Source organism: Helianthus annuus, chromosome 15, assembly GCF_002127325.2.
Source record: "Helianthus annuus cultivar XRQ/B chromosome 15, HanXRQr2.0-SUNRISE, whole genome shotgun sequence".
NCBI lineage: Eukaryota > Viridiplantae > Streptophyta > Magnoliopsida > Asterales > Asteraceae > Helianthus > Helianthus annuus.
In genome coordinates, this window is record NC_035447.2 from 15,672,587 (window position 1) to 15,696,532 (window position 23,946).

At 34.0% G+C, this 23,946-nt stretch overlaps 2 protein-coding genes across 2 annotated transcripts; both read right to left on the reverse strand.

Annotated features, from left to right (window-relative positions):
• Positions 1-15,452: 15,452 nt before the first annotated feature.
• On the reverse strand, positions 15,453-17,594 carry LOC110913357 (replication protein A 70 kDa DNA-binding subunit B). Its single transcript, XM_022158193.2, has 8 exons — positions 17,479-17,594; positions 17,002-17,129; positions 16,820-16,904; positions 16,673-16,736; positions 16,282-16,493; positions 15,894-16,209; positions 15,713-15,793; positions 15,453-15,620 (listed from the first exon to the last, which is right to left on the reverse strand). Exons 1-8 carry the CDS (start codon positions 17,592-17,594, stop codon positions 15,453-15,455), a joined length of 1,170 nt encoding a protein of 389 aa, XP_022013885.2.
• Positions 17,595-20,935: 3,341 nt separating this feature from the next.
• On the reverse strand, positions 20,936-23,617 carry LOC110910892 (polyubiquitin). Its single transcript, XM_022155465.2, has 2 exons — positions 23,459-23,617; positions 20,936-22,495 (listed from the first exon to the last, which is right to left on the reverse strand). Exon 2 carries the CDS (start codon positions 22,493-22,495, stop codon positions 21,122-21,124), a length of 1,374 nt encoding a protein of 457 aa, XP_022011157.1. The 5' UTR covers positions 23,459-23,617; the 3' UTR covers positions 20,936-21,121.
• Positions 23,618-23,946: the final 329 nt, after the last annotated feature.

Below are 23,946 nucleotides of genomic sequence, written 5' to 3' on the forward strand. Positions count from 1 at the left end.
TTATGTGGGGATGATGATGATGGTTGAAGATGATGATGTTCGTTAAAGATCTGGGTTAGATTTAATTGAAGATATGGGGATGATGATGATGATGGTTGAAGATGATGAGATCTGGGTTAGATTTAAATGAAGATCTGGGGATGATGATGGTTGAAGATGATGATGTTCTTGAAAAATCTGGGTTGAAGATGATGATGTTCTTGAAAAATCTGGGTTAGATGATGATGGGAGGTGAAATTACCATATTACCCATCATGTGCCCATCATGTGCCTAATAATTAACCTGAGTTAGGGTTTGGTTAGATTTAGGGGCCAAAACGGTTAGTTATAGGGACCATAAGGGCATATATGTTAAAAATTCTTATTTTGGACCAATATAGTAAAACTGATATAACCACAGGGGCCAAAAACGTAATTTACTCGACTTAAAATGTAAACCACCTTAACTTCAAAAAGTAAAAAGCAAAAAGACCTTTACTACAAAACAAAAGGAAAAAAGGTAAATAAATAAAAAAGCAAAAAGGTACTCTTACTAAGAACATACCTCAATTGCATATATATAATATAATAGGGATAATCACTCTCATGAGGTTGATGATTAATTGATTATTCCTATTTCAATGGGCTCGTAAGCTGAAGTTGTTATCCCTAGTAAGCTGAATTGGTTATATGCGTTTAATTTTAAGGAATAAAAACAAGTTTTAGAAAATAGAATTTTCAACATATACAAATTCAATGGAGGGCAATAGTTCTTTTCACCTGGTGGGTGAAATTGGGGGCGAGGTAATAGTGTCAGGCAGCTGTCTGACACTTCCTTATTGGCTCAATAAAATTACGATTTTATCCTGCTTTAAATTTATGATTTTGCCATCAGTTTAAAATTATTTTTTTATCCCCACTTAAAAATAAAATTACGCTTTTGCTCCCATTTAAATATTTCAATTTTGTCCCCGGTTCAAAATTACGATTTTGCCCCGTTTCAATTTACAGTTTTGCAATTAGTTTTTTCCACTTGAATTTACGATTTTGCCATCAGTTTAAAATTATGTTTTTACCCCCACTTAAAAATAAGTTTACGCTTTTGCTCCCAGCTAAAAATTCCAATTTTGCACTCGGTTGCCCCGTATAAATTTATACTTTTGCCATTAGTTTTTTTTTCTCACAGCCAATTTACGATTTTGCTCTCAACTTAAATTTACATTTTGTCCATCGTTTTTGTTTGTTTTACTGGTGAAATTATAATTTTGCCCCCAGTGTAAAATTACAGTCATGCCGGCAGCTTCCTGGCACTCACCCATTGGTCCATTTAATTTACGATTTTATCTCTGAATTAAAATTATGATTTCGCCTTCAGTTAAAAGTTATGTTTTTCCAATCGTTTTAGTTTTTTTTTAATCAAAACTATAAAGGCTTTTTGTTTTAATTGGTTTACTTGATTTAATTTTTTTCGTGTCAAGAAGCTGCCTAACACTCGCTCATTAATCCTGAAAAATTACAGTTTTACCCTGAGCTCAAAATTACGGTCTTATCATCGTTTTTGTTTTTTTTCCTACCAAAATTATAGTAGTCTTTTTTTAATTGATTGAGAATTATTCAGCCATTGCCCCGCAATGCGGGCGAAGCATCAACTAGTTGGACATATTAGTTATCTACTTTAATAAAGTTACCTCTGTTCAAGGAGCTTCACATATGTGCACATTTTAATTAGTGGTGTAACTTGTAAGAACAAAATGTGTATAACTTGTGTGGATGAACATATGAGCATGCTATTACAATAGTAATCCCTTTGCTATGAAGTTATAACATCAACAAACAGAAGAAGCTGTTTCTTCAAGCTTAACACATGGAATCATGACTCAAATGTTAAAGCTACCGCCGATGTTATTAAGTTATTTGAGGGATAAACATCAAGTTTAAAGTTATTGGTTATAAAGTTAAGTGGGATTTCTTTTAAGTGGTTTATTACTAAGTTTATAGTATAAAAATATATTAAGAAATTATAAAAGTACTAGCTTGGTCGGATAAATTAAAAATATATTAAAAATGTAGTAAATGTTCTTAGACCCCCCGTAGTGGGGCGTTTTTTTTAATTTAAAAAAAAACGCTGAAAAACGCCGCCCCCTCCCCCATTACATAGGGCGTTGTTTGGCGTGGTTTTTGAAAAAAAAAAAGTGATTTGGCGTTTTAAATAAAACGCTGAATTGTGCATAGGGGCAAGAGATATGACCGTTGCCAACGGTCAATTCTTTAATATTTTTATTTTTTTTTAATTCCAAAATTTACCCACTATATATATACTACCCACTTTTTCCTATTTTTTTATAAAAAAAACTCACACTTTCTCTCCTACTTCTTCTATATTTTATATAAACATGCATCCATTCCGACCCCCCTTTGGTGTCCCCGCAAGACCCATGAACCCGAACACAACCCAACCGCAACACACGTTTAACCTTCAAGAAATGGGCCCGAGCATGTTAACGTACGCGGCTTACTTGAGTGGCGCCACTCCGTTCGTGCCTCCCACCTTCGGCTATGGTCAAGCCGGCGGGTCGCAACCTTCACAACAACAAGCCGAACCCGATGTCGATGTCGTGCCGGAGACGCAACCCGAACCGGTGCCAGAGAAATCGAAACGCGGCAGAAGGTCGCATAAGAAGAAAGAAAAGGACGAACCTCGACGTAAAAATACTCACCTTAAATGGACGAAGGAGGAGGAATTCACGTTGACTCGGGCGTGGCTCGACGTTTCAGAGGACCACGAAATTGGTAAATTTTATATTTTTTTTACTTATTTTTTACTTATATTTTTACTTTTATTTTTAACATACAACTTATATTTTTACTTTTATTTTTAACATACAACTTATATTTTTACTTTTATTTTCTCAATTTGTAGCAAACTTTCAAACGGGCCCCGTTTTTTAGGATAGGGTTCGTGCACTCTTTTATAGCACGTGGGGTCAAGGCGAGCATCGGGACAAAGATTCCATTTCTAGCAAATGGACCGACATCAACAACAAGTGTCATGCGTTCCAAGAAGTGTATCAACGTAACTACGATAATCGCTCGAGCGGTGAAGGTGACGTCGGGGTTTTAACGAAGACTTTGGACGAGTACGAGAAAACGAAATGTCCTTTCCCGTACTATAAGTGTTGGGATCTACTACGAAAAAGTCCAAAGTGGGCGCTAGTAGGTGCCATGACATCTAGTAGTAGACGTCGAGCTAAACGGTTAAAAACATCATCCTCCGTTGACCCTGAAACACCGACATCGGATGCTCGCAATGTCGATCTAAATGAGGTGGTGGACGTTGACGAGGAACTTGAAGAAGAGTTGACCCGAAGAAAGGATAAGCGAACCGGGAAAAAAACGGTGGAGTCGTCTTCCGATCTCGAGTTGAAGGAAGATTTCGAGGAGATGAATCGTCGTCTCCATGACATTCGCGACCTCGGCCACCAACGTTATGAGATTATGAAAGAACGAGTGGCTGAAACCAAAAAGTTTAACGAGATGCAAGGGGTGGGGCAAATGGAAAAGGACATTGAGTTTTTGTCTAAACCGATCGGCCACCTACAAGGCGACGCGTTGATCCTTGCGCAAATGCATCGCCAAAAAATTCGGGAAAAATATGGACTCTAGATCATCTTCTTTTTTTTAAGTTTATTTTTTTTCGGTTTTTTTGTTTTCTCTTTTTTTTCGGTTTTTTTTTTTATTTCAAGTAGTGTAATTTTTATTTTAAATTTAAAAAAAAATAATTGTGAAATGATTGCATGGGCGTTATTGGGCATTATTCCCACTACGGCACTTTTGCAATAACCCCCAATAATGACCCATGCTGACTGGACTGCCACGTGTCGTAAAACGCCCCATGGTGAGGACATTATTTGGCTAAACCACTATATATGGTCTTAGACATGACTTGCTTATATGCTTGTATTTTAAGGAAAGGTGAATTGTGTTTTTTAAATGTACAATCAGTTTTAACAACAATAAATATAAGTTGGATTTATAATTCCAACATTATAGACACAATATTGTAATTAGGGTCAATTAACTTATGAGAGTTCGAGCTTGGCTTGTTCGTAGTTACTTAAGCTTAAGCTCGGCTCGTTTATTATCCATTAATCAATATATTAGATATAAATAATAAACTTGTTTAGACTCGCGAGCTCGATAAGTGAAGTTCGGGCTCGGGCTCGGGCTTGTTTGCTAAACAGACTTATTTTTATGTCCAGGCCTGCTCGTGAATAAGTTTAAATAAGTTCGGCTCGGCTCGTTTACTAGACAACTGTAAATAAGGGTAAATGTTATTAAATATTAATAAAAACTAATATTACACTAAGGTTCGATAACGTTTGACCAGCCTAACGAGCTTCATATGCCAGGCTTGAGCTCAGACTCGATAAATAAACGGGCTTTATTAATTTTATGCTCACACTCGGCTCGGGCTCAATAAGGCTTGGCTCGTTTCGAGTTTTTTCTCGAGTCGATCGTGAGCCGCTCGGCTCGTTTACACGTCTAGTTGTAATGTGGAATGGTACCGCATAACCAAACTCATTATAACATTTAATTAAACTTGGAACTGTGGACGTACCACTATATCAACAACACATCAAAACTCGTTTTAAAAATCAAAACTGAAAACTAGATGTGTGGTTATACAATTAGAAGAAAAAATAAGTTTATTAAGATATTTGAAAGGACTAGCATGTTCGGATAAATTTAAAATATATTTCGTTAAAAATGTAAATTTTCTAGACATTGTATGTAACACCTCGAAAATGTGCGTCCTATAATGTATTGACACGTGTCATAAGCCTGAACGAGTCAATGAATACTATAGAGGGACTAAAGTTGACAAACATAGAAAGTATGTGAATTCAAGGGTTCGAAATGTCAACAATAGATAAATATGCCCTACAATAACCCTACATGATGTTTATACCCTTAAACGAATGATTCATGGATCGTACGAAGCTCATTGTGAAAGAAAGTGAGAAATTACAAACTACAGGGGTTAAATGTGTCAACATGTTTAAGTTATACCTCTGAGTGACCTTTTAGCTTTGTAAAGGTAAATTATGCTCACTACAATGCACGATTCAAATTTCATAAAGTTCCGTTGTAAAATGAGAAAGTTATGATCGATTTCGTACAAGAGGGGTTAAAAGCGTCAACGTTGGAAGTTAAGACTTTTCGGGTAATAACAAGGTAATCAAGGACTTAGCATGATAGGTAAAAGTCTAGGGGCCTTTGTAGGTAATTTGGAAGGGGTCAAAGTGCAAGAGATAAGTTAAGTTGACCTTTCGAAGAACCAGGAGCCAACATGCAATTAATGAAAAGATTTGGAATCAGATCTGAAGGCTCACGCGGCCCGCATAAACATTGTGAAGGCCTTACGCGGGCCGCCTGACACGCCCAGATGCAGAAAATCGTTTTTGTGCCTATTCAGCCCATGTAAACGACTTATGTTGCCTTTAAACACTTCCAAGAGCTGCCTAAGCATCCCCTAGACATTTAGGGACACTTGTTAGTGATCAAACATCAATGGTAGACCTTGTTGTCAACAATCCATGAATTTATGAACACTATATAAAGCCCATTCTTGCACACTTTGTGATCATTCATTCCATCTGCTTTCTTGGAGCTTCCTGGAGCATAAGAGCAGACCCAAGCCATCTCTAATAGTGCATTAGACCTTGGTAGGTATTCTCAATCTCTCTTAGTTGAGTTTTTGCTTAGTTTTAGCTTAGAAGTCAAACCGTCGTAAGTAACAGTTGACTTAATGATTAATCACTATTGGTCCAGTGATTGATCGAATCGAAGGTGGTTATAAGTTGGTAATCATCTGGGCTTTAAACCCCTAAAAGGGCACCCTCTGATTCCCACTCTAACTAGTCCAAATGTCGAGTCAAACTTGCTTAGAAAAAGTCAACAGAATGCTAATTTGCGATTTTATGCATAATCAGTAATGTAGATGGTGTGTAACCTGTTTTAACACTCATATAACATGATAATAAGTATATTAACTAGTCTAAGCTTGATTGATCCGACCATTTACTGTTTTTGACCCGGTTCGGAACCGAAAGTCGCAAAACTTTGACTTTTGCTTTGACTTCAGTTCTGACCCGTTATGGTATGATTTAGATATGCCTTAGGACTCTCTTAGGACCATGTTACATGTTGGTATAACCCTCTGTGACCGGTTCGTTGTTTGTCTGAGTCTTTTGCACATTTCCGTTAAAAGCTTAAAAGTTGACCATAACGCCCTTTTGACCTTAAAACGAGAATTTTGGACATGTGAAAGGACAATAACCTTAGTTACTAATTTCTAAGCATGTCCCTAAAATTTCACGTCAATCCGAGGTTTAAAACTTTAACAATTAATTTCATGAACAATAGAGAATGTAACATAAAATATCCAACTTACGTTCCTCTTCTCGAAAAAGGTAAGACGAAGCTGAAAGAAATCCTCAAGAACTATAATCACAAAGAAAACGAACCATTAATAAAACAGTAAAAATTAAAGATAAGTTTATTTGTTCATGGGTGCCATCCTTGCTTCATTGTTTGGGGAGGCATACTTCTTTGTATGACATGTTATCACCCGGGATTGCTTGCCGGGTAGGAAAATTTAATTTTAAAATACTCACAAGTGTATAATTAAAATAAACTTAAATAATGTGACGTATTAGATAAGTTAATGACAAAATGCATACTTTGTTTTGGAGCATTGTATAAGACGAACACAAGATAGTAATCCGACATTTTCAAGAATGTTTCTTACTCAACCGCTTGATCAAATCATCTTTGTTTTGGCGCAGCTTGTTGCCCGTCTACCCTTTTGTTTTGATGTAACTTGACAAGTATGAATGAAAATACATGTTTACATATTAAAAAAAAAAAGTGTATGAAAAAAAAACCAGTTACGTAACCGTCTTCCTTATAACATTCTAAGTAATAACTAATAAATATACTAAACAGTTCTAATATAGCTACACCATAGAAAATTTATTACAGCTAAAGACTTTCTATTAAACTATTATAATAATTAAAGGTTAGGATGAAATACAAAGGATAAAATAAATAAGAAGGATAAGAAGGATTCTAGTCCATTGATCTTAGATTTAGAGGGTTGAGATTTGTTGTAGGGAAAAGAAGATAATAGAAGGGCATAAAAGGGAATCCTATATTTATAGATTTTCTCTCTCCACATGCAAGGCACATGCCAATTCCCCCATCGATTTAAAACGTGCATAACTTTTTCATACGACATTTTTTTTAAAAAAATTTCACCATAATAACGAGCGTTTTTTTTATCTTTAATATGAGTACCATATTATCATATAAAATAAAATAAAAATTTTCATTTTTACTGGTTTTTTTTTTTTTTTTTTTTGCATTGTGTTGAAGGTTCAGGTTATTGTGTCTTTTAACTAGGTTTTGGTCAGTAGAGTTTCTATACATTGTGTTATTATCAAAACCTATAACACAATGTTAATTGGGGATCTATCCATTGCATTTTCTTAAGAACCTATAACACATTATATGACACAATGAAGATGGTGTTATATATGGGTTTTCTATAAATTGTGTTATTGGTTCAGGTCATTGTGTTTAATATGTTATTCATTGTGTTTTAATATGTTTTCCATTGTGCTTTAATAATTTGTTCAATTTTTTTATTATCTTTGTTCATTGTGTTTTAGTTTGTTGTGTATTGTGTTTTTAGTTTGTTTTCCATTGTGTCTTCATCTGCTCTCCGTTGTGTCTTTTATCTGCTGTCATTAATTGTGTCTTTTATCTGTTGTCATCAATTGTGTTTTTATTTAGTCTGATATTATTGTGTTATATGTTATCGCCATTGTGTTAAATGTTATGGTCATTGTGTTTTAGTATGTTGTCCATTGTGTCTTTATTTGTTGTGATTGATTGTGTTTTTGATCTACTTTACATTGTGTTTTACATCATGTCCATTGTGTTATTATCAAAACCTATAACACAATGTTAATTTGGGTTCTATCCATTGCGTTTTTTTAAGAACCTATAACACAATATATGATACAATGAAGATGGTGTTATATTTCGGTTTTCTATAAATTGTGTTATTAGTTCAGGTCATTGTGTTTAATATGTTATTCATTGTGTTTTAATATGTTGTCCATTGTGTTTTAATAATTTGTTCAATTTTTTTATTATCTTTGTTCATTGTGTTTTAGTTTGTTGTGTATTGTGTTTTTAGTTTGTTTTCCATTGTGTCTTCATCTGCTCTCCATTGTGTCTTTCTGTTGTCATCAGTTGTGTTTTTATTTAGTCTGATACTTATTGTGTTATATGTTATCGCCATTGTGTTATACGTTATGGTCATTGTGTTTTAGTATGTTGTCCATTGTGTCTTTATCTGTTGTGATTGATTGTGATTTTGATCTACTTTATATTGTGTTTTACATCATGTCCATTGTGTAATATGTAACTGGGTTTTTGAATTTTTTTTTGAAAAACATAACAATATGGTACTCATATTAAAGATAAAAAAAACGCTCGATTAAATGATGTATAAAAAAGTTACGGACGTTTAAAAATTGGGGGGGGGGGAATAACATGTGACTTGCATGTGCATATTCTCTTTCTCTTGTAGACAAAATTACGCTTTTCATTTAATTCCTCTTAGGACACTTGTCACTCTCTAGTGGCTTCTTACACTTCTTATTTTTAAATACTTTGTATTATAACTCAACCCAATTAATTAATACATAATAAAGATTTGTGCCTAATTAACAGAAACGGGAATGTTCCAGAAATATAATAAACTGTGATATCCCAACTGTCAATTAAAATATATCGGCTAGATGACTCTGTTTGGAATTTATATTTTTGTAAAAGCATGTATACATATTTTTATTTAAGCCAGGTTCAGAGTGGATAAAGTTATATGTATTCATTTCGTACACTTGGCGTGCTGAAGTGTCATAAAACCTATATTTTTAAAGTTTAATAATAATACATGTTTTCAAATAATCATTTGATTTTATCCAATTAGTTGTAGTCACGTCGATTAAATCTTTGATTTTCTAAATGCAACGTATGCATCGATCATGCAAGTTGGCCAATTTTTAATATATATATTTGTTGGCTATCCTGAGACAAATCTTCTTCTTTCTAATTATGTATATGTATTTATTAACTGTTTAAATTATAGTAGTTTAATACAAAGTCTTTAGCTGTTTAAATTATTATAGTTTAATACAAAGTCTTTAGCTGTAATAAATTTTCTATAGGGTATGTTTGGCATGGAGCTTTTAGGAGCTTTTAAGAGCTTCTACCTTTAAGCTTTTAAGAAAAAGCTCATACCCAATAAAAAGTCTTGTTTGGTTGAAGGAGCTTTAAGCTTTTAGGTTAGGAGCTTGAAGCTTTTGGTTGAAAGCTACTAGTAGTAGCGTTTAGAAGAAGCTACAAGCTTTTAGGGAAAAATTGACTAATTTAACCTCTAAAAATAAGGAACTTTTTAATGCACCAACTTTCTAAATTTTTAGTTATGTCTATTTTGGTCACTTTATACATTTTATTAAAAGCTCCAGCTACTCTACCAAACACCAAATATATCTAAAAAGCTACAGCTACTAGCTACCAGCTACAGCTACCAGCTTCCAGCCATCAGCTACCAGCTTCTAGCTTTCAGCCACCAGCTACTTTTGCCAAACATACCCATAGTGTAGCGATATATTTTCTAACAAATTATTTATGTAAATTTTAATTTTAAAATAAAAATGTTAGAATTCAAAGCATTAATTGGGTGCTTATGGATGGTTAAGGATGAAGGTAGATGTCATAATTAGATTGCTCAAATGCATTGTCTAGACAGTGAATATTTGAGGTTTTAAAAAAAAAAACCTCCATCTTTTTAAAAGTTTTTAACCCTCTTTATGAATTTTATAACTTATAGGTATATAAGCAGAATTTCAACTAATTTCATAAGATATCTTACCCAATCATATGTAATGTTATTTTATTTTTATTTTTTAACAGCTGTTCCAAGATTTTCTAGGACAAATACCATTTAAAACATATTCGCTTTACTAACATGTCTATTTCTTTGCAAATATATACCCTACTAATTCCATGTCTTTTTCTCTAAAATAAAATGCATAAAAAGGAATATTCATTTTCTTTCTGTATATTCAACACCTAAAAGAATGACTTTACTCCATATATTAATAAATTAAATATTAAATAATAAATAATGTAAGTAAATTAATTGAACTAGTTAATACTCCGCCTGCGTTGCGGGACGATAGCCGTGAGCGAGTGTTAGGCAGCTCATTGACACGAAAAACAATTAAATCGAGTCAACCAATTAAAAAAACACTTTTATAGTTTTGATAAAAAAAAAAAACTAAAACAATGACAATATTGTAACTTTTAACTGAAGGAAAGTTGTATTTTTTTACTGGGGTAAAACCGTAATTTGCCAAAAGCTAAAATGATGGCATTACTGTAAATTTGAACCAGGGGCAAAATTGTAAATTTTCACAGGGGCAATTTCGTAATTTTGAACTTGGGGTAACAACGTAATATAAATTTGAACTAAGGGCACAATCGTAATTTTAAGCTGGAGGCAAAATCACAATTTTATTTTGAACCGAGGACAAAATCGTAATTTTTAGTTGGGGGCAAAAGCATAATTTTATTTTGAACTGGGAAAAAACGTAATTTTAAACTGAGAGCGAAATCATAATTTTTTAAACGGGGAAAAATCACATTTTTGAACAGAGGGCAAAATCGTAATTTTTAGCTGGGGCAAAAACAAAATTTTATTTTGAACTGAGGGCGAAAAGGTAATTCTGAGCTGAGGGCAAAACCACAATTTTATTTTGAATCGAGGGAAAAATCGTAATTTTGAGCTGGGAACAAAAGCGTAATTTTATTTTGAGCTGGGGGCATAACCATAATTTTAAAGAGGGGCAAAAACGTAATTTTAAAATGGATATAAAATAATAAACTGGTTGGTCCAATAGGTGAGTGCCGGGCAAAATCGTAATTTTGAATTGAGGGCAAAATCGTAATTTTGAGATGAGGACGAAAGCGTAATTTTATTTTGAGTTGGGGGCAAAACCGAAATTTTAAACAGGGGCAAAAACATAATTTCGAAAGAAATATAATATAGTAAATGGTTGGTCCAATGGGGGAGTGTCAGGCAGCACTATTACTCCATTTGGTAAAATAATAAACTGGTTGGTCCAATAGGGGAGTGCCGGGCAAAATCGTAATTTTGAATTGAGGGCAAAATCGTAATTTTGAGATGAGGACGAAAGCGTAATTTTATTTTGAGCTGGGGGCAAAACGGAAATTTTAAACAGGGGCAAAAACGTAATTTCGAAAGAAATATAATATAGTAAATGGTTGGTACAATGGGGGAGTGTCGGGTAGCACTATTACTCCATTTGGTAAAATAATAAACTGGTTGGTTCAATAGAGGAGTGTCGGGCAAAATCGTAATTTTGAATTGAGGACAAAATCGTAATTTTGAGATGAGGACGAAAGCGTAATTTTATTTTGAACTGAGGGCAAAACGGAAATTTTAAACAGGGGCAAAAACGTAATTACGAAAGAAATATAATATAGTAAATGGTTGGTCCAATGGGGGAGTGCTAGGCAGCTGCCTGGTACTATTCCCCCGTTTGATAATGTATGTATAGGATAATATTACCCTTCTAATTTTAATATACACGTGGCATATTACACTGTTGAAAGACTTATGTTTTTAATATATAGGGTAATTGTTGGTGCCATGTTTTATGAGCTATTGCTTGTGAAACTACAGTTGCCATAAATCTATCTTAAAATCGACTGTTAAATTTAGTTTTATTATCAATTTCAAACTGTGTCTAAGACCCCTGTAGTGGGACGTTTTTTTTAAAAAATTCAAAAAATAGGCCAAAAAACGCCCGAAACCCATTACATGGGGCGTTTTTTTGAAAAAAATTTGATTCAGCGTGGTTTAAACAACGCTAAAAATTGCATGAGACCATTTTGACTGGCCAATGAGAGTGGTCCAACTAGTAGTTTCTTTTTTTTTAACCTCCTCTCTATAAAAAATAATTGTTTAATATTGGAAGGGGCGTTATTGGGCATTATTCCCATTACGCCACTTTTACAATAACCCCAATAATGCCCCATGCTGACTGGACTGCCACGTGTCGCAAAACGCCCCATGGTAGAGGCATTATTGAGCTAAACCACTACACATGGTCTAAACATATATAAAATACGTTATAAATGAACTCCTTATACTAAATTAATAATGGGGTTAGATAATATCAGACACTTCTCAGTATAAGAATATACTTTGTATTAAACTTTTATGCATACAAGATGGTATAAATCAGAGAAAAATAACAATGACGCTTATATTTCCATTACGAACACAAGTGAGTGTATCTCCTTTTACATAATGTTTTGAACGTATGATTGGTTGTAAAACCGTCGCTGGGACACCAAGAAAGAGACAAGTACTGTGGTTTCTCATTGGTTTTATCTGGTTCGCTCAAAACTAAACGGTTCATTTATGTTGTTCATTAGCTTGTAAATATAAGATCGTAACGTAACGTGTGTTTGGCATATAAAACACTCACATATATTTACATATGTTTGGCATTGGATGTGATCCAAATCCATGGACATTTAAATGTTGTGTCGAAAGAAAATAGAAAACGCAACATTTAATTAAATAAAATATTTTTTGATAATTTCTCATTATTATATTATCTATAGGATGAGGTTCAAGAGTGAACACTAGTGTAGTTTGTGAACTGAGCGAACTAATCCTGACCATACATGTGTGTAGATTAATGGCCAGGATTTGATGATGAAATACACTAGTATATTTTACGATTTGATGATAAAATCCTAGCCATCCACGTGTGTAAATCAATGGCCAAAATTTGTTGATCACTCAGTTCGCAAATACATTAGTATTCACTCTAGAACCCCACCCATTATCTATAACCTTAAGTACCAAAATCGGTGGTACTCACATGGTTTGCTATTTATTTTTTACAATTTACATCTTTTAGTTATAAGTTATTGTTGTAAAAAAAAATCCATTTTCTTACAATTTACATCTTTTAGTTATTGTTGTAAAAAAATCCCTATTTTCCTCTTTATAAATATTTGACAGCAGCAATAATAATAATAAAAAAAGTTGGTGGCCGGGTTCAAATTCAGAAACGCTCACTTAACCCGATTTTTGCTGCCTTTTTTTTAAAAAAAAAAAAAAAATCAGTTTAAAAAAAATCAGTTTCATTTTGCTTCTTCGAGTTTCATCCATCTTACAAACGGCACTTTTCTTTTACTTTTTTATTTGTTCTAATTTTAACCTCTTTTTAACTAAATACAATCAAACTGAAAATATGTTAAGATGCTACATCTCATATTTAAATTAACTGAAATATTTTTTATATATTTTTTTCTTTATAACCGCGTTAATTTTTTACTGGTTTGATTTTTTATATAAGCTTTCGAATATTTTTTTAACACCTTTGTTGTAACGTGTGGGTTCACATAGAAACGTTATTTTTTTTTATATATTTCGGTTATGTTTTTTCTGCGGTTTAACACACCAAGTTTGTTTTCTTATTTTCCATTTATATGTTGTTTATCGTATAGCCACGACGTACGGGTCCAATGTAGTAGTTGTATACAAGTATTGGATATAATGCTTCTTTTATGATCCAACATTACCATAATGTAAAATTATTTTTTATGTTAAAAAATAAAATGTTATGTTCCATAATGGTTATAGCTCATTTTATAGATTAATATGTTAATTAAAAAGAAAACCAAATACACTTATTTATATTATTTTATATACGTAAGAATTAAAACATATTTACATGACCATTAACACTACTTGGAAGAATAAGAATCCCCGATAGAAGTTTTATTGACGCACGCGTCCATCGTTGATCACTAGATAGTAAAAAATCCAAAATAAAAAAGCTAAATTTAAATAGCCGTTAATGATCCGTCACTTATAATTGAAGGATTGATTATCTAAGAAAGAAGAAAATTTATGCTTATCTAAAATATTTTATTGCTAATCAACATGTAACATGTGTGGTTATCGTCGGCGACCCACGGTAGGTGAAATATTTACCAGTCTTCAGTATCGGTCGCATGGTGACGTCTATATCCGCACCTTGTTTACCCATCAATATTCGTTGATGGATTGCTAACAAGTCCTACACGGTCACACTTAAGGATAACAAACAAATCTGCTTGTTGGTGAAAATCGATTGATTAGTACTTGGGCAAATTACACTTTTCGTCTTTTATGTTTGTAGCGGGTTGCAGTAGATAGTCTTTAACTTCAATAATTACAACCATAATTCTTTATTTTAAAAACATGTTGCACGTTTCATCCTTTACCCCAAACCCAGTTAAAAAATTAAGTTATTCTGATCACATGCTTCGCACGTGAGGGCATTTAAGACCATTCACCTACCAACTACCCCACCATATAAATACCCCTTTTCTTCCCCCAAAACTCTCATTAGGCTTTATCCAAACTTGCAACTCTCTTCACAAAAATCCTCTATGTCGAATTCTTCTTGTATCTTTTCTGCTTCTGGTGTTGCTGGTACTTCACAAAACTCTCACCCGAACCAAGCTTGTGGATATCTACAAAAAAACTTGGTGTCCGTACCATATCTGAATCTGTATAGAAGACTTTATCTAATGTTGATCAAGTGAAACTGGATCCCATTAGTTCAAAAGAAAAGTTTATGAAAAAGGTTAGGTCAAACTGATTTTGGGCTTTCAAGCTGATCCAAATCTTAATCTTGAGACAGAAAGGAGACATGAAGCTGTTAGTCGCATGTTGGGACTTGAAGCTTTCGAGACAGTTGATCCACAAATTGTGAAGTATGATTTATCTTTATCTTGTGGAGACGTTGTGGCTGTTGAAGCTAAGAGAATGATCCGTTGGGACAAACAAAACTCTAAACTTTTTATGCAGAAGAGGGAAGAAAGTGTCTTTTTTTTTTTTTTTTTTTTTTTTTTTTTTGTGAAGAGAGTTGCAGGTTTGGATAATTAGGGATATGGGGGAGAAAAGTGGGTACTTATATGGTGGGGTAGTTGGTAGGTGAATGGTCTTAAATACCCTCACGTGTGAAGCATGTGATCAGGACTAACTTAATTTTCTAACTGGGTTTGAGGTAAAGGATGAAACGTGCAAAATGTTTTTAAAATAAAGGATTATGGCTGTAATGAAACATCATGGTTTACCACACAATCCAAGTTCATAGGCTTACCAACATCTAACACATACATACAAACTGTTTCAGTAGTTAACACTTACCAACAACAACCCAACTTCCAAAAACACATACTTAAGTACAGACCAAAAGTTAGACTCGCTTAAACATCAAAAGATAAAGACATGAAAGGAGCTAGGTTTTAACCCTAGATGACCTCTTCCGATTATTTTTGCTGCTAGAAGACAGTTCCCCAATATTTTGACCTTCCACATCCTGCAACGAACGTTTACCATTCGGACTGGTGCCCGAATCCTTCTCGGCTTCGACAATAGAAGAGTCGGCGGTAACAGATACAACATCCTTGAATTAAATCACAAAACAACTACTAAAGTATCAAATAAGGTAATATAATCTACAGACAAGAAAAACAAAATCATAGAATCCATATTCACCTTTGAAATAGCAGCACCAGCCATCTGTGAGGACTCGGATAATCTCTCAACTTTGATTTCTGAACCTTCTTGACTAAACACCTATTATCAAAATATTACCAAAAAAATTCAACTAAGTTATTTAAGCTACAAAAACAGGAAACCAAAAACACATCAATAAAAGATATCCAAAAACTATTACCTCATCAACAACCTCAAGACCATTACCATTACCAGCAACCAACTCAGCAAGTATGTCCGGATCATCACATAATTTTTGGATAGTGTAAACATGATAGTCATGGTTAAGGTTGTAATCAGAAACTTCAATTTTAAAAGCCAACTTTTTTTCAACCAACCGAGATATTTCATGTGGAAAACTCTCAGTATCATTGGCCTTCACTTGGCGTTCCCTTATATCACTCGCAGTTGAACCAATGAGCTTCGTTACATCTTTATCAAACATCACGAAAGAGATACTACCGGTTTCATCTTGGACTCTCAAATGTACCTTGAACCTGTAATAAATAGTAGTTAAATTACATTCACATTATAGGAAGCAATAAACCTAAAAAGCAACATTAACTTACTTAATGGTTATCGATGTACATTCTTTATCGCATTTCGGACAAACCAATGAAGTAGGAGACAGATTCATGACCTCATCAGAAATGATTTTAGCATATTGTAAGTATTCAGTTTTAGTCAACACCTTCTTGTTACAGTTTTGACATGCCGGATAAAACCACCCATAGTTTTCTTGAACAATTTTGATCGTTGCAACTACCACACATGACATTACCTACAAAATGAAAGACAAAACTTTATTAACATACTAATATTATAAAACATAGAAAACAGTAAAGGAAATTAAATGACTTTGAATGGATATAGAAATATTCATATGCTTTCAATCTCAATTATTTCATCAACATGTTTCTTAGGAGTATCAATTAGAAATTCTTGACGGACTGGAAATACACTCTGAGATGAAAGAATGGTTTGAGAAGAAGAAGCACCAGCTTCAAAGTGTTTCACTAAAAGCCTATGAAAACAACATTCGTGTTAATACTCACACTCGTATTAAGAAAAATATGAAAAATAAGAAATATAATTCAGTAATAGTACCTCCTACGAAGTTCATTAACCTCATGAATTTCTTCGTTGAGAAACAGTCGAGTTCCAAACTTATCATTCTGAACGGTATATTGTCCTGCATGTAACAATATACATATACAACAAATTCATTACAAATGAAAAAAAACACATTGCAAACACTAAAGTAAATGAATCAGTCAAATGTAAATTACCCTGCCACAGCTTAATCTTCACATGCTGAATGACAGCCATGACATTCTCAATCGGATTGTTTTGCGTCAAGAAATCATTAAATTGTTGTGCATATCCATTCCACAAAGTACAACGAACTACTTCTCCCCTACAACAAACAGATAAAAAAAACAGCATTAAAAGTTCCACTAAAATTTATACTATCTATTAAAAGAACAATAATCAGTCACAATAAATAATGCCAATGATTTAATCTGTCTTTGTATTAAATGCAATGAATGTCCAACTCCCACATTAATTAAAGACAATAATAAAACAACAATCTGTCTTTACATTATTTCCAATGAATGTGCTAATAATAACATAATCATTAAAGAACCATAAACAGATATAAAAAAACATAAATAAGAAAAATCATTTAATGAATCCTCAATACATTAATTAAATACAATAATAACACACAAACAAATTTATTTAAGTGGGATAGAAAAATTTACTGCACATCTTGAAGATCAAAGTTCATCCTTTTTCTTTCATTCGGAAAGACTTCCATATCTCCACACGACACAACAATTCCAGCAACATCTAAAATGGCAAACATAGCAACACTCATCAGATTAAAAAATGTAAGCGAAATATATATCAGACTATGAGAAACAGTCCTACCAACAGTGACCAGATTCTTTCCCTATCCTTTAAGAATTTCTGAATGTGCCATGAAGTTAAATCCATAATCAACCCCTTCCCAACTACTGGCACGTGTAACAACCGTACAACGGTAAAAGTTAATCTTGTAACCATGATTAACAACTTTGTAGGTATCATTGTTTTCTCCAACACCAAATCTGGATAGAATAACAACCTCATCCTCATGGAGTTGAGAGATAAACACAGGTATCAATGGAGCCTTAATACCTGCTTGAATTTTACGACCCTGACCATTGCAGTGAAATACCATAGTTTAGAAATAATCAACCAAACGATACCTCATTATTTCTAAACTTCTGAAACAATTAGTAAGATACCATACCATCAAATTTAATAAGACTAAAACAAAGAAAGATCAAATAATATTCAACTCAGTTTCATGACATGAAACACTAAAACAAAACACAAAATATACACAAAAGATTGAACTCAGTTTGATGAAATGAAACACTAAAACAAAACACAAAATATACAAAGAGAAAATATACACAAAAGTAAATTACACAAATCACAAAAAAACTTTCAAAAAAAACCTTCCATTTCATTTCATGTCACCAAGAGAAAAAGTATGCATCTTTCTTTCTTTATAACTCACCCTAAACTCATCTCAACACTAAAACAAACATACTTTTGAGAAGTTTAGAAATAAACAACCAAACGATACCTCAAAAAAAATATAAAACATACTTTCCAGAAAATATAGATAAGCCCAAATAACACAAAACAAAGAAACAATTAGTAAGATACCATACCATCAAATTTAATAAGACTAAAACAAAGAAAGACCAAATAATATTCAACTCAGTTTCATGACATGAAACACTAAAACAAAACACAAAATACACACTAAAACAAAACATACTTTTCAGAACACAAAATATACACAAAAGTAAATTACACAAATCACAAAAAACTTTCAAAAACAACCTTCCATTTCGTTTCATGTCACCAAGATTAAAACTTCAAAAAACTTTTCATCTGTGATTCTTTATAACTCACCCTAAACTCATTTAACACTAAAACAAACATACTTTATGCTTTCACAGAACAAACATCTATCGATGATCAATAACCAACTAAACTCAGTTTCATGACATGAAACACTAAAACAAAACACAAAATACACACTAAAACAAAACATACTTTTCAGAACACAAAATATACACAAAAGTAAATCACAAAAAACTTTCAAAAACAACCTTCCATTTCGTTTCATGTAACCAAGATTAAAACTTCAAAAAACTTTTCATCTGTGATTCTTTATAACTCACCCTAAACTCATCTAACACTAAAACAAACATACTTTATGCTTTCACAGAACAAACATCTATCGATGATCAATAACCAACTAAACAATATTCATGTTCAGTCCTTTATATCTAACCCTAAAACATGTAAGAGTATCAGAAAAAATACAAACCTAAACTGTCCAAAGAACACAAACACAAACATCTATTACACAACCAAGAAGCTTAGAAATAAAAAACAAACCCAAAATCATGGGGATTAGAGAATCATCTCTGTATAAACACTAAAACAGTAAAATAAGAGAATCATCACTACACAAATACTAATACCTTCTCATCGATCAACACGAGATCCATCCGAAAGGGCTGAATCCATTTGCGGATGATTCGACACTTGATAGTCCACATATCTTTGGATGGATTCAAATCGTCTATGAAACTGAGTGACAAACACTGTGATTCACCGACGGATTTATTCTCCGATGACATTTTGCCGAAAATGCTTTGTAACAGAAACCCTAGATTTTCTTGAGAAAACGCCTGAAATGAAGAAAGAGAGAAATGTAGAAATTTGAATGAAGAAAGCTTTGTGCTATATGTTTCAAAATTGAGAAGAAAGAGACGGTGATATGATGTGCATTAAATGGGGATTCAACTCCCCATGCATTTTCAAATTTACCTCCTAAAATAAACATGATTTTTGTAATTTTTGAAATTGAAATACTTGATTTGTATATACATTGAGATTTAAAATGATTAAAACAAAATCGGATTTATGACATCAGCGGAGTCTATATGGCATCCTATGTGGCATAGCTAATATCATGACAAGTAAGCAAAGTGATGTCAGCTTCTAAGCTCCTTTTATAGATAGTATAGATAACAAAGAAAACATAAAACAAATTGTTGATCATATTAGGATAATTTTTGTTAATCATTTATACAAAAAGGATAACTAAGGGCTTTGATTATCATATGGGAATTATTATATACGTAGAAAGCAGTGCTGACAATCACAACCCGTATCCTTGTTACGGGTCGGTTTGGGCTTCATATATTTGTATGATCAAATAATATTAGGGTAAATGCCTAAATGGCATAAAAGTTTCTACATAAAAGGTCAGTTTCGTAGATCATCGACTAAACTCTTATATAACTTTTGTCTTGAAGTGTAATGGTGAAATATTCAAAGTGTCGTTGAGATAGATGTACAACTCGTTAACCACACTACACAAGCAGGAGATACCGTGAGAGCCTCTTGTGTTGTGCTCTGACACTTAAGTGAGGAAAGATTGTGTGAGCTATAGATTTGACATAATGCCCATTTTGAGAAATTTTTGGTTGTTTATACGTTTAGCATATAATAATGACGTTTGTATAAAAATCGCAATTGTCTGCGGCCTCTAATATAGTAAGGTTGAAGATCCTAGCCTAAATGTCTTCAAAGGGGTCGTCTGGAATGTCTTCTAGTCATATGGTGGCTGAGGGAAAATAAAGTGGTTTGAGTTCAACTTTATATGGATCTTAAAGAGTATGTTACACATTTATATAAATTTGGCTAGTAACACGACTAAAACTTAGCTTTTGTATGGTGGCTTTTTTTATATTATTTTGCTCAATCAACATCGGTATTGTTATATTTGTCTTGTGATAATCATCCTGATGTGTATCTAAAAAGTGACTAAGCTTATTGGAATGACTTATTTACTTATTCCTCTCACATAATAAGCTAATCCAAACACCTTTTTTAACTTTTTAAAAAGTAAATAAGTAAATAAGTCACTAAAATAAGCTTAGCCAAACAGCCCCTTAGTATGATGGCTTTTTTTTTTATATTTTGCTCAATCAACATCAGTATTGTTATATTTGTCTTGTGATAATCATCCTGATGTGTATCTAAAAAGATTTTTGTAACCGTACTTGTAATTGTACAACTCAATAACCAAAGTACGTGCAATGAACAACTAAAGATCAAAGCAACACAAACACGAGAACTTGATGACGTGGCCAATGTGTACTTAAATAAGCACATCTGTTGAAACCTGAATGAACTTGGGTGTTCAAACTTACATACAAACATCGTATTTATAGAACCATGATTTTATTTAAATTTGCACCAACACTTAAAAAGTAGCGTCACAGAAACCTTTCACAAGAGTTCAAACATAAGACAAGCTTAAATCCTTCAATTACCCCCACGGAGACGAAGGACAAGGTGGAGGGTGGACTCCTTTTGAATGTTGTAGTCTGCAAGAGTGCGTCCATCCTCCAGCTGCTTCCCTGCAAAGATCAACCTCTGCTGGTCCGGTGGGATGCCTTCCTTGTCCTGAATCTTCGCCTTCACGTTGTCAATTGTATCCGAGCTCTCCACCTCAAGCGTTATAGTCTTCCCAGTCAGAGTCTTCACGAAAATCTGCATACCACCTCGAAGACGAAGCACCAAATGAAGAGTGGACTCCTTCTGAATGTTGTAGTCGGCTAAGGTTCGGCCGTCTTCAAGTTGCTTCCCTGCAAAGATAAGCCTCTGCTGGTCTGGCGGGATCCCTTCTTTATCTTGAATCTTTGCCTTCACATTGTCAATGGTGTCGGAGCTTTCAACTTCCAAAGTGATGGTCTTCCCAGTGAGAGTCTTGACGAAAATCTGCATACCACCGCGAAGACGAAGCACCAAATGGAGGGTGGATTCCTTCTGGATATTGTAATCGGCAAGGGTGCGTCCATCCTCAAGCTGCTTACCAGCAAAGATCAGCCTCTGTTGGTCTGGTGGGATCCCCTCTTTGTCCTGGATCTTGGCCTTAACATTGTCGATGGTATCAGAGCTTTCGACTTCCAACGTGATGGTCTTCCCGGTCAGAGTCTTGACGAAAATCTGCATACCACCTCTGAGGCGGAGCACCAAATGAAGGGTGGATTCTTTCTGGATGTTGTAATCTGCCAAAGTACGACCGTCCTCAAGCTGCTTACCAGCAAAGATCAGCCTCTGTTGGTCTGGTGGGATCCCCTCTTTGTCTTGGATCTTGGCTTTAACATTGTCGATGGTATCGGAACTTTCAACTTCCAATGTGATCGTCTTCCCGGTGAGAGTCTTGACGAAGATTTGCATCCCTCCTCTAAGCCTGAGCACAAGATGGAGCGTGGACTCCTTCTGGATGTTGTAGTCTGCCAAAGTACGGCCGTCTTCAAGCTGTTTACCGGCAAAGATAAGCCTCTGCTGGTCTGGTGGGATGCCTTCTTTGTCCTGAATCTTGGCCTTGACATTGTCAATTGTATCAGAACTCTCAACTTCAAGAGTGATGGTCTTGCCGGTAAGAGTTTTCACGAAAATCTGCATTCCACCTCTGAGCCTGAGCACGAGATGAAGGGTTGACTCCTTTTGGATGTTGTAGTCGGCTAAGGTACGGCCGTCTTCAAGCTGCTTTCCGGCGAAGATCAATCTTTGCTGGTCTGGAGGGATCCCCTCCTTGTCTTGGATCTTGGCCTTAACGTTGTCGATTGTATCGGAACTCTCTACCTCAAGGGTGATGGTCTTTCCGGTTAAAGTTTTCACAAAAATTTGCATCTGGATTAAAAAATACAAACAGATTAATACCCTAAGCAATAAATTATACCATCAATAACTTAAATCAGATGGGCTGGAATGAGAAACAAAGCAAATTATGAAGTACTAAGTAAGATCATCAAACATGAACTAGTGACTAAGTCAAACACCCAAATCACAACGAATTCTACCCAAAATCACACTAACAAATATTAAAATTAAAATTCATCGAAAACATCTCTACGTTATTAAGTTCATCATATCATTACAGAAAAAGGAATCAAACAGGACGAATTATACCTAAATCATATCAAACTAACAAATAAAAAGGCAATAATTCGTTAATTCGTATATGTCTTGTTAAAATCGATTACTCCTCAAGATTATCAAATCAATAATGCATCTAAAACATCTTTTCATTATTAAGTTCCACCATATCATCACAGAAAAACCGAATCAATCAACAACAGTCATCGAATGATCCAAGAACAACTCATATATGATCTACAGTGAGAGACAAGTCGTCTTGTAAAAAACGATTACTCGTAGGATTATTCATATCAATAATCATGCATCAAACCATATCTTCATAGGTTCACTATATAATACATACAAAACATAATTAAACACACAAATTCACATTAGCCAGATCTAGAGTAAAACATGAATCTGTCTCGTTGAGAACGATTATCAACAAGTCATCTCTCCGTTATTATGTTCACACAATTTTACATCTAAACAGATCAAACTAACAAATAACAACAATCATCAAACGATCCAATAACAACTCGTAAAAACCTACAATCGTCCAGATCTACAATCCGTCTCGCTGAAAACGATTACTCATATGATTACGAAGATCAATCATGCATCTAAAATTCTAAATCATATAATCAATCACACAATTCCAAATCTAAATAGATCTAACATCTGACAACACATAATAATCAAGAAGAGATATATAGAGAAAAGGATGATAGATACCTTGAAAGAGACGAAGCGAAACAGGAAGAGATAAGAATATGAGAGAAGATTGCTTTGGATTGTTGTTAATTGTGATGATGATGAACGAATGAAAGCGGAAGAGATAAGAAGGTGAATTTATAGGATGATGAAGAAGAGGCGGTCACGGATGGAATATTAATGTTACGTAAGTGGTAGGAGACCAACAAATGGTATCGTGACACGTGTACGGTGGAGAGTCAATGATGGGGGTCAAGTTGTTGTGCACCACACGGTAGGTAGGGCATAGAATCTAGAAAGAGAACGTAGCTTCTGGGTTGCCGTTGCCGTCTTTGACTTTCTTTTTGGTGACTTTCTTAAGTTTTAGAGAGGAAGGCTTGTATCACGTAATCCTAGTTGGTATCCGTTAACATTTATTATACCGTTCCTGAAGAGTGTTAAGAGTTATTAAAAGCTTTATATGTTAAGAAGTTAATTAGGAGAGAGAGGGAGAGAATCAAGCATCGCAA